The sequence below is a fragment of the Pan troglodytes genome, chromosome 6 (genome assembly GCF_028858775.2).
Source record: "Pan troglodytes isolate AG18354 chromosome 6, NHGRI_mPanTro3-v2.0_pri, whole genome shotgun sequence".
NCBI lineage: Eukaryota > Metazoa > Chordata > Mammalia > Primates > Hominidae > Pan > Pan troglodytes.
In genome coordinates, this window is record NC_072404.2 from 93541227 (window position 1) to 93553418 (window position 12192).

The following is a 12192-nucleotide window of genomic DNA, read 5'->3' on the forward strand; positions in this document are numbered from 1 at the left end:
AGTCAAATATAGACAACCACGTATCAACTCTACTCTATGAAGTTCCTAGCCTGCTATGCTGCAGCTCTAAGTCATATAAATTATTCTAAATATATTGCTGTTTTCCTAAAAAGAAAATCAAATCCAAAGAAATAGTTTCTCATACAGTAGTCACCACTCTTCTCTACTTTTACCTTCTCATATTTGTCCTATCATTCAAGGCCCACCTTCTTTGTGTCCTATTTTAAAAAGCCACCCTAAAATCTTTAGGTAGATGTGATATCACCTTTCTCAAAAATCCTACAATATTCACTTTATTTATCCAAGAATCTATTCATAAAGAAATCTGACAGATGAGTTATGTGGCTTTATGTGTCTATTTTATACATAGAACGCAAGTAAGAAATAGTTAATAATGGTGCTTTTGTAAATAAAGTTTGCAGAACTTATGAAAACGTATTTTCATTTAAGCTAGTTCTTAAGGGATAATAACAACGGAACAGCATTTATTCTCTTGAAATTCAAATTTGAAGGTTAAAACAAAACAAAATTTCTGACCCATATTATGAAGATTCATAAGCACTTTGACAGCTTGATTTGACCTCAGGTGTAAACAACTTTGTTTTAGCTATGCCCAAATATATTTCTAAGAGTTTGGATTACACAATCATTTTTCAATACCACTTAATAACTATGATTTGTACATAATAACAGTGCTGCTAGTAGTTGTCCCATTGTCCTTTCCTGGCAATATTTCTACCATGTCACAATAACTACATATTTAAAAAAAAAAAGAATTTTCCAACGAACATTGTAAGTTCATTTTATTCTAAATACCAGTCTATAGATCTATATATAAGTGGCCTAAGGAAATTAGCCTACTATCCTCTCCCACCCTCTCAATCAGTATCTTAAACAAAGAATTCAACATATATTTTTCATGTTCACACTTTAGCAAAAATTCCCATGGTATTTCCTATCACATCTACTCTCTTGAGTAAGTCTGAGGATGGAAGTGGATCATACTCTGAGGCTGTGGAACTCAAGGGCAAGGGAAGAAAAAGGATGACTTGGAGATGTAGCTTAGGGAGCAATGAGCAAGTGTTGCTCTTGACAAGTGTAGGAGGGGAAGCAAGAAAGGCTCTGAACTGCTAAATCTCAGCAAGCTGTCAGAGAGCCAAGTCTGGATTCTCCTAAAAGTATGGACAATGAAAAAGAACCAATTGAAATTACTCAAGGATTACACTTACAACTTCATTTGGTAGAACTGATATGATCTTCACAAACATTCAGATACAATAAGACTGAGAATGGGATACTTTCACTTATCTTTAGCTACTACTTGGTTTTAGAGTAGAAACCTCACTTTCTTTTCTGGCTGTATATACTGTGACCTGATAAGAGGACAAGGAAAATCTGGGTTTTTGTCCAAAGGAATGCAATAATTCCTCCGCCTGGTTCCTGATTCCTGGAGCCTTCCAACATATTTATTGTATGTTTCCTATCTCTTAGCTGCAGACTAACAAATATGACCTGGATATTTTCTGATTCAGTTCTGGAATAGGTGTGGTTCAGAAGGAGATACTGTTTATGGAGATAGTATTACTCTCACAATCCTTTGTGCACTCTTAAATGCCTTGACTGATATCTTCCTGCCCTAGCACCTAACACTAAACTCACTTTCTCTACTATATATTATAATGCACAATTCAATTATAATGAATTGATTTATTGTAAATGTTCATTCTTATTATTTCCAAAAATAATTTTGTTTTATTAACAGGCATATTATTTGTTAATTTTTAAAAGGTGTGCCAAATAAAGCACAAAATCATTCAACAATGAATAATTCTGTGCTAGCCATTGAGAATATAAAGATGAAAAATACTACATACCCAGCCTTAAGAAACTCAGAATCTGGCACAAGATGATTCACATAAGCAGTTTCACAGACTAAATGAGTCAATTGACAAATTCAATAGAATGAAACTTCATTTGGCTTGCTGATGAAGACTCCAGTGGGTCATGTTATATTTTATCTAAAGACATGTTTATGATTGCTGCAACGCTTTAAGTTACTCTAAGTTTTGGTCAACATAGTTTCCCACGCCACATTTCTCCAAGCAAGGGAAACCTGGAAATGCAGGTTTAATGACTCATTCAGGAGATGACAAGATTCCTTAAAATGTGTGGTTCCTTTAAATTTTACCCTAAGCTTGTAAAAACTACCAAGACCAAACTATTCTTCATATTTATCAACAGAATTTTATTTTTGCTTATCTTCATTCCCCAATTCAAGTATAAATTGTATATTTTCTTATCCTGGGTTTGACAGACTCCAGCTTTGTTACTGTTTGGAAATAGTGTGTGGATTGCCTATTTATACTGATGTTTATGTCTTGGCAATAGTGGGAGATAGTAGCTGGAGACATTCATACTTATTTGTGTCAGATAGAATTTATTGATTCTTCTATATGTTTAATTAAGATAACAATGTTAAAGAACCTACAGATTAAAAGGAGTCAGTCTTTTAAAAATATACCAAATGCCATTTTCTTAACATTATTTTACCTTTTCAACTACCTACTCTCCAACTATAAATGGTTGTAATAATGTGCCACAGGCAGGCTACTTCATTCTTGGTAAGCACACATCATATAATATGTGATATTTAATATATACAGGCACATGAATCTCTGCTTCCATCATTCTAATTGTTTAGTACCATTGTTTCATTCACTATTTTGTTTTACATTTTACAGATTAATTTCACATATCAAGCCTTATTTAAGTTGAAATGTATGTATTTGCTTTTTACTTATAAATATTTAGTTTTTCAGGATCAAAATATACCAATAAATGCATGCAAAGAGCACATCAATATCTTTAGCAAATTTCATTTTAAGTAATTCTTCTGTTTTGTGAATGTTAAATTTCATGACTATTATGCCAATTTTTCCAAACTTGGTCTGCACACCTTATTCTGTGCATATTTACCCTAGTAGCCTGCCCATTTCCAAATTAATGAAAGAGCTGTCACAAATTGCTAGTGCCACCTATTAGTGGAAGCATAGAACTGCAAATCATGATAATTCCTTTATATAGTGCATTAGAAATCATGAGGGGTAAAAGTCATCCCAAGAATCACACTTGTTCTAATGTATGTTTACAACTGTTGGTCTTTTTAAAATAAACCTTCACTACATGTGTAAAACTTATTTCAATACTGTCATGAGTTTTGGAGATTTTACCTCTATAACTTTGTAGCAATGAATTATTTATCACATATTACTTTTTCATAAAGGTTTGACAAGAGCAATGTCTTAGTTGATTAATATGTAACTCTGTAATATCATGACTTTGTAAATAGAAGTTGTTGGATAATGATCAATTCAAAATTTATATCACTATTAGTCATTTTGGAAGATTTTGTAAAAATCAGATTAAACATTATTCAAAATAATCCTGACTTTAGATTTTGAAATTCTTCAAAAGTTGTGAAGGTGTGGTATTTTGACTTTTGGAGCTATGATACAAAGGTGTGTCACTGGAGTTAAAATGAGAAAAATTGGGATAATTTAAAATACACAATTTCTTACAGGCAACTTAAAATTCATGATAACTTTAAAATGCAAGTTTCTTAAAATGCAAACCTGAAAACATGATAGAAAATTTAATGCCCTATACAATTATGTATTCACATTAAGCATAATAGCCTCCATAACAACAATTTAACATTAATTTTTATTACTAGGAACATATGCAATCATATTAATTAACTCTAATTAAACGTATTCCTGAAAGATCCATGAAATACATTAAATCTTTACTATAGAATTTAAGTATAATTGACCCCAAATTATAATACATGATTTATATAATAATTTAAATCAGAAAATAAAGGAAAATTAGATATCACAGATCAATATATCTGTTTAGTTTGCTAATATTTTAGTAAACTATGTATTTCATGTCACTGACAATAGTAGAACTCTAGAAATCATTCACATGAAGAGAAAAAAACCCTAAAAAGTTAGAATTGGGAAAATTATCTATTCAGTATTCATATTTATTTAAGTTGTTAGTGACTGAATATCATTATTAAAGCTGGTGAGTTAGAGGCTTACATGAATTTGTTTTGTGGTCTCAGTTATTTTCTTGATTGCTAAAGTCTACACTGTATAAATTCTTTCAAAGGTCAATCTGGTTGGCAGCTTTAAGCAGAGAATCCACAAATTGGTGATTTTTACAAGCCCTCATCTGATCTGACCAGCATTGAATCACAAGATGTGTGACTGAGTGTTTTTATTTTATGTTCATTTTACATTATTTGCCAGGGTATACTTGTTGAATAGATGAATAAAAAGTTCTAGTTTTCAGTGTGTTTGAATTCAAGATTTCAGCATCAAAACATGATTTATAAGGTTAATAGAATTTGAGAAGAAAAGGTCATCCAAAGTCCTGGTGACAAATATACAGTGAGTATTTGAGAAAAGTCATTGCAAATAATTGATAACTTCTTTGCTCTATGCATGTGTGTATGTATGTGTGTGAGTGTGTGGGTGTGTCTTCCCCCCACAACTCCCACATATGTTTCCTAAAAACATTCCATTTTAGCTGTGAGCAGATTTTTAGGGTAAGACTAGCCCTATCTTATACTATTATGTGAATGTTCAAGACATCCATGAAAACTTTTCATGGGACACAAAAGATAACACCCACTCTACTATTTATATATATATATGTATATATATAATATATATATACACACACGTATATATAATTTAAAATATCAATGTCATTTTAAACCAACAATTTACGAAGAATTGTATTGTGATTCAGAACTTGTAGATTGCTGAGGTTATTTTCACAATTATAAAATGAAGTTATTTTCTGAATTATAAAATTACAAAATGAAGTTACATTTCCTATGTATTGAAATATATGGTATATGTATACCTATGTGTACACATAAATGTATTGGTATACACACACACACACACACACACACAAATACTGCTCTGGTGAAAGTAAAGAAAATCTTAAAGGAAAGACAAAAAGTTTAATTATAAAATCATTCATATTAATTTTTGAACTAATTGTAATTTATTGAACAAAAGGTAAAGAACTTTTGCAAATTTTACCTCAGAAATTTTAACTAAATAAAATGATCTTCTCTTGTCACACATATACATATGAGAATTTTTATTTAATTGATAACCTCATTCTTATAATAATACCTTGACTCTGAAAAAAAAAAAAACAACTTTAGAAAATAGAAACAAGAAAGCTTTCAGAATGCCTACCACTTTTTAAAGTGCTATTTACTAAGTCCTTCCTATGAAGTTAAGGTTAAAATCATTGATTTAACCTTTGGATTCACAGGATCACCATCACATTGAGACTTGCATGTGTCTTTGATTTCTACCAAAACTGAAGCACATAGTGTCCTGGAATAGCCCCTTACATTGGATGATGGAACATTTGTCATTTGTTTAAAACCCAAACCCTAATTATTTTCTTGTGATTCATGCAGGTTTTTCTGAAGACTTCATTGTATCACATATCCCAAATGGAAGATTATATGATTTTCCTGTATTTCATGAGAAAAGTGAAATTTGACTAGTTTTGTAGAAGAAATAAACATTTATGCATGGACCACTTTTTAAAAGAAGGATTTTACCATTTAGCTATATTACATATATTTAAAGAAGACAAAAGTATTTCTGAGTAAATGTTTCTTAAGGATAATTTCTATGTAACTGCTGAGATTTACAGAGTTCTCACATTTTCTTCCCCCATAAGGATTCTAAATCAAATTGGTTCAGAGGAAAAGCCAGCATACCCCATTTTTCTAATATTATCACTTCTCCAGATGGTCCTGAACACATCTATTCAATTCCTTTTTCCTAGAAAGTAAAGAGGTATCTTATTAGATATGTACACCCGCTACAAAGGCCACTTTCCTGTTTTTACTTCTTTTTAACATATCAAGTCTCTTTCATTTCCTACCAGGCAAAAATGATAAGTAGAAAGTAAGCACAGTGATTGCCTGAAACTTCATCTTGGCAACCTGAGCAATGAGAGAGTTAATGGTGGATCTTTGAAAACAAGTGACCATGGGAAATTAAGGTTGGCAGGGATTTAACTCTTCATGAATCATGCTGGAATATTTTTAAGGGCAAAGCAGTGGATGTTTTAACTGTGTTTGACATCTAATTAAGGAGAAACAAGAAGTAGCTTTAAAAAAATCTCTATTGTACTTTAGAAACAAAGTACTGGCAATTGGCTACCACATACTTGCTTTGGCCAAACAAACGTACATGTAGAGACAAAAAGGTAATGACAGATTAATAAAATAACAGAAAAAAATTTCCTCAGACCATTCCTTTTATTCTTCTTCCTGTTGTTCATTTCACAGTTTATTTTACCAAATTATTAAGCTCTAGGTGTATCAATGGAATTGTTATGTAGCTGTAAAGCAGTTTTTTACTTAAAGGAAAGCAGAATAATTCTAATGGATGCCACCACTAAAACAAGGCTTATAAAGACAATATCAAATATATACACCTTGCTAATATATACTGCTTGCTTCATCAGATAGGTTTAAGGCATATGTGTACAACACAGGATATTCAAATTAAATGTAATCTTTTTAATGTACAGAAAGAACAAGTGCTTCCTCTATCATGGAGAGTAACCTATTATCATGGAAATAAAATTCTCGCAAAATAAAAAAGTTTAATTCCCTATTTTTATTTTATTTTAAAATGAATTTAGCACTTAGATATATTCAAACCTAGCAGATTTTTAAAATATATTTCATGATTTTAAACTTGTTAAACTAAAAGTATTACAAATAGCCAGTCACATCTTTGAGAACTAAAGTTGCATGTAAAACTTATAGGGAACATAAACTTGGATAAAGTGGACCATCAACTTAGACTTATTTGATGTCACCTTGTCAAGGAGTGAAAACAGAAAGCAAAACTGATAAAAACACAGAAACCATAATATCATATACTATGGAAATAATTTAAAGACAGTTACTAAATTAATTAAATAATGCTATATGATTTTTTAAAACTTACATAAGTACAATTGCACTTCTGTTTGTTGATGTTTAAGTCTCTATTCCCAACTTGATACTCAGGAAAACATTACACCAAAAAGTAAATAGATATTCTTATTCAATGCATTTTATTTAACGAGCACTAAGTCCAAAGAAACACATTACTAGGTGTTTAATTTTCTAATTCAAAGTGTGAAAATTACATCTCTCTTCTGATTTGAGATCCTCATTCACACTAGGGCATTCAGAAAAAGATGTTCCCCATCATATGAGAATTAAAGAATATGTTTTGTGGCATAAGAGCAAGGTACAGTAGACAGACATCTCTACAAATACATTCAATAATTTTTATTTTAACTTATAGGCTAAAAAATAAGCTTAATTAGAGCTTCTCACTGCTCCACCCCCAATTTTAGAAATCCGAGAATCATAAGAAATCAACACCTTAGGGAGTAAAACTACTTGAGTTAAAGCAGTTTAATCTTCAACTCCATTTTAATAATACCTGAGTTATAGAAAGATTTACTGCCACTAAATGTATGTACATCATTTTGGGATCTACTTTAGCATTACTTTACACATCATCTATCTATAAGACCTATCTAAGCAAATGTAGAACAAACATAAAAAATCCTCAATAAAAATAAGCACATACATTAAATTGTAACCAAATAAAGCATTAGTGATAAAGCTCTTTTTTCTCTCTTTAATTTATACTTTTCAAAAGAGAAGTTTACACAACTACCTATGCAAGTAGACAGTAATGTGTCTGCAGTTCTCACTGAAGTACATATAGAATTAAATAACATAATATTTCAAAGACTTTAGCTTTACACAATTAGCCAAATACAGTCTTTTGTACAATCATAAGGCACTGTGGAAAAACTAGTCTGTTCCATCCAGTTTATGTTCTCTTGGCAAACCATGATCTACTGCTTATGTTAAGCATCTGATTGTCAGATTTGAACAAACTGAATATTCATGATGACGATTAACCATTTCATGTCTAAAACTAAGAAAATGCAATTCATCATAGTAATTATAGGTAAGGCATGCACATCTACAAAGAGACCATTTTTGCATTTCTATTTTTAAGAAAATATTTTAATAGAATTAAAGTCGGAAAAATTAACAGGCATAAGATAGGATAATAAGATATACAGATCAGCGTGTACCAGGCATACAGCTCTTTTCAGCAAATGTGATTAAATGTTCTTTGTTTGCATTTAAATTGTCATATATCAAACAGAAGACATGCTTTTTACAAAAAGCGTTTAAAGCATCTCAGAAAGATACACATAATCACGTCGGTTTACCAGGTTAAACTAAAGGTTTGATGATTTGGGGTTGGGAGGGAGTTCAAGGAATTAAGGGGGGGGCGGCGGTTATTACAAAGCTAACCAAATAAAAGAAAAATAAGATTTACCTTTGTAGGATAATTTCAGCCTTGGCACATTGTTCTTCCCATTCTGATAGTTTGCTCTTGCTGTAAGTAATACTCCCCAGAAAAGACAGACAATCCTAGTTAACCAGCCCATGCTGCAGACGCTGTAGGTCCCTTTGCTGCTTTAGTCTTCCTTCCTGTATTGTGCGGCCAGAGAAGTTCAAACAATCTGGAAACTGGAGGTAACAGGTGATTTAGGTCAGTTTCATTCATAAATGCAGACAATCAAGACCTCATGGCAACACTAACACCTCTTCTTCTGTAACAGTCACTGAAGCACAGAAACTTCAAACCCTCCAAAAAGAAAAAAAAAAAAAAAAAATTCCGAGCCAGGCACCGGATAATGAGGCACAACTGTTGTGTGGAAAGAAAAAAAAAAAAAAATTAACAAGGTCTGCTGCAGTGGTGCTTAAGAAGCAGTTCCTTTTATCTAAGCTCCTCTGATAGCCGGTGGCAGTCTCTAATCCTGCTCCCTGCTTCATTCGGCTCCGGGGAAGCAGAATGAAAGGGAAACGAGAGAGAGAGAGAGAGAGAGAGAGAGAGAGAGAGAGAGAGAGAGAGAGAGAGAGAAACCGTGAGCAGCGCGGACTTTTCCTGTACGCATGTAGGGGGAGATGACACAAGATCCCACAGACAGGTTTCCCCAACACTCACTAGACTAGCTGACAATGGGAGAACAGGCGAGCTCAACCCACTCCCCTTCCCTCCTGTCACAACACATGCAAAAAACATCTCGTAGAGATTAGAGCCGGGAGCAGAACCCTCCGGCGTGCCTGTGAAAGGCATGTAGCTATAAATTTACTTCCCAAGGCAAGCGTTGTTTTATAGCCATTTTTGGGTGCAATTTTGATTTTAAAAATCTGAATTCTGCTACCTACAAAATTTACAATTCATGCTCATTATACAATCCTGCTGAACTTGTGCATTGTATGTGTGCGCGTGTGTGTGTGTGTGTGTGAGTGTGTGTGTGTCTATATATCCTCATCAATACAACTTTAACCACTGAAGGTTTTAAAGCCTTGTTAGAGATCATTCCCTCCTCCCAACAAACCCCCTGGGCTCAACCACCCCCTTCCTCTGTCCCACTGCATTTTCAGGGAAGAAATTCCTACTAAAGCCCATTCCAACAATCAGTTCAAGACAAATATAGGTCCTTTGAGAATTATAAATTACAACGGGGGATTCTCAAAAGGATACTCAGAATTTAAAAACGTCTATGGTTTTCCAGCTTCTGGAATGCTCTGGCTAACATTTTCAATGCATCACATCTCATTAATTAAAGACACTTCCCTAGTTTTGGTTTAAAGGGCAGCGGAAGATGACAAAGTTCACAAAAGTCCCTGCTGAGTGTCAAGGAGTAACATGAAAAGAATATCTCTGTGTCTTCATGAGCTGCTGAAGGGTTACTAAATTTTCTGTGGGACGTATAGGCATGTATTCAGGCAGTCATATGAACACCATTAGTTCCTTCTGAAACAAGTAGTTGGCTGTGGCCTCTCAATTTTCTCTCTTATTTTTCATTCAGTTTTCCTCAAAGCTGATATTTTTACAAGAATCTTTAGGGGATGTATAAAAAAGTTAACAGGACAGAACTTTCTCTCCTTTATTCCCCAAATGATTCTGCCCTACCCCCTCCTACCACCACTCCCCACCCCCCACCTCCAGAACAGCACTTGGAATCCAGAGACTCAACTTCAATAGTATGGAAACTTCTTGGCTGAAGGGAGAGAGTGAGTCTCACAATTAAAAACATAAACACCTACTGAAAGTGGCTTAGTATTCTTAAGAAATGATCTAAGCATTGTCACTACAGCTTTCATTACTTAATGTCCACAGACCAATAGAGAAAGCACAGCGCTCGCTCTCTCTCTCTCTCTCTCTCTCTGTCTCTCCCTCTCTGCCATTGGATGTGTGGCTTGTGTGAATGTAGGTGGAGAAGGAGGAAGAGGAGGATTTAAAGAGGGGGAGAATGGGGAAAAGGGAGTAGGAATTCTCTCTCTACTTCACTAGATTGACTCATCAAACAGATCTTATTGTATTTGTCAGTTTCCGCAAGCCTATTGATCAGCCAGTATTGTTAAGAAAATAAAATCCAAAAATAATGTTGATTTTACTGATTCCCACACTTGTTATACTAGGCACTTTCACGCTCTAGGCAATGGATTAAGGCTACAAATGACAAGAGGCTTGTCTGTCTTCCATGGATTACTCTCTATAGACATTCATTCTGCAGAGGAATTCATGTCGCTTTGGGATTATTTCAAGGATTGGACTAATGAATTATCCTATTGAAATCTCACATATAATTAGTTTAAATGCTTTAAGTAGTTTTACCATTTTCATTAGTATATATTTTATATGTCTTAAAATATATTTATATTTTTACTCTTGTTTTCTAGAAGAGAAAGTTTTTGTCAAAACTAAACAGGATAATAAAATTTATAAGTGTGTCCATTTCACCTGTGTAATGTCTAATCCTAAAACATTTTTATATGCTCCAAATAAAACAAAAGGCTGTAAGTAAATTTAGATAAAAGAGGGTCAAAAATGGCTCCATGGGGGAAGAAAAACATAAAATCTGGATTTTGAACCACAAAATCAGGACAAAGTTATTTCATTTCATAAAATGAATAATTTAAATTAATGTTGACACATGGAAGTTGGTAGCACAGACACCTCCATATACACACTATTTTTATAAACTATGATATGATTATTTATATTTGATATTTTTCTTATCCTCCAAATTATTTATGATCTTCCTGTTTTTCCAGATGTTTAAAAGTTTCATAGGTTTGCATTTATATTTGCTTTTCTGCAGATTTTTTATTTAAGAAATGTAAAAATAGTGTATTCTTCAGGCAAACTAACTGTCCTAGACTGATTAAATTATAAAATACTAGAAATGTCTGGCCATACACAGATAATTCAAATGTTAAATAAAAAATGAAAGAAGAAAGTAAATGCCTGAAAAATACTCACAAAAGCATTTGGAATATTATATTTCTACTGCCTTCTCATTCGACTTTGCTCAGAGTTGAATAAAATTGTTTAACTTTTTTTTTCTTAATATCCCCAAATACCTGAGGATAATCAAACTTCAACTTATTTCTCAACTAAAGTAGAAGCAAGGTATGGGTGGACCTGGATGGGCGGTGTCAGAATCTATCGGAATCTGGCTGCATGTGTACAATGCAGATTTTAATCCACTCCTCCAAAGATCACTCTTTTTTTTTTTTTTTTTGAGACGGAGTCTCGCTCCGTCCCCCAGGCTGGAGTGCAGTGGCGCGATCTCGGCTTACTGCAACCTCCGCCTCCCGGGTTCAAGTAATTCTCCCGTCTCAGCCTCCCGAGTAGCTGGGACTACAGGCACACGCCGCCATGCCCAGCTAATTTTTTGTATTTTAGTAGAGAGACGGAGTTTCACCGTGTTGCCCAGGCTGTTCTCAAACTCCTGAACTCAGGCAATCCGCCGGCCTCGGCCTCCCATAGTGGTAGGATTACAGGCGTGAGCCCCCGAGCCCGGCCAGATCACTCCTTACTCTGAGAATCTGTGGCCTAAATTCTGAAATTAGAAAACTTACTGTATTTGACACCATACACCATAACCATTGATTTTATTTTACTGTATCACTTACTACTTTTTAAAAGTCACAAATATTATATTGGCCTTTTTTTATTTTTTTATTTTATTTTT

The 12192-nt window shown here is 33.5% G+C and overlaps 1 protein-coding gene across 5 annotated transcripts in view; it reads right to left on the reverse strand.

Moving 5' to 3' along the window:
* SEMA3A (semaphorin 3A) overlaps positions 1-12192 on the reverse strand; it is a 554212-nt gene that overhangs the window by 226804 nt on the left and 315216 nt on the right. For 4 of the 5 annotated variants that reach the window (XM_054687612.2, XM_009453467.5, XM_054687611.2 and 1 more), the window contains one exon: positions 8478-8671. In XM_054687612.2, the coding sequence (XP_054543587.1) occupies positions 8478-8589 (112 nt within the window). In that variant the 5' untranslated portion in view covers positions 8590-8671. Of the gene's footprint in view, positions 1-8477; positions 8672-9149; positions 9167-12192 lie in introns of those variants that run through there. The other variant, XM_009453470.5, reaches the window with a different exon arrangement.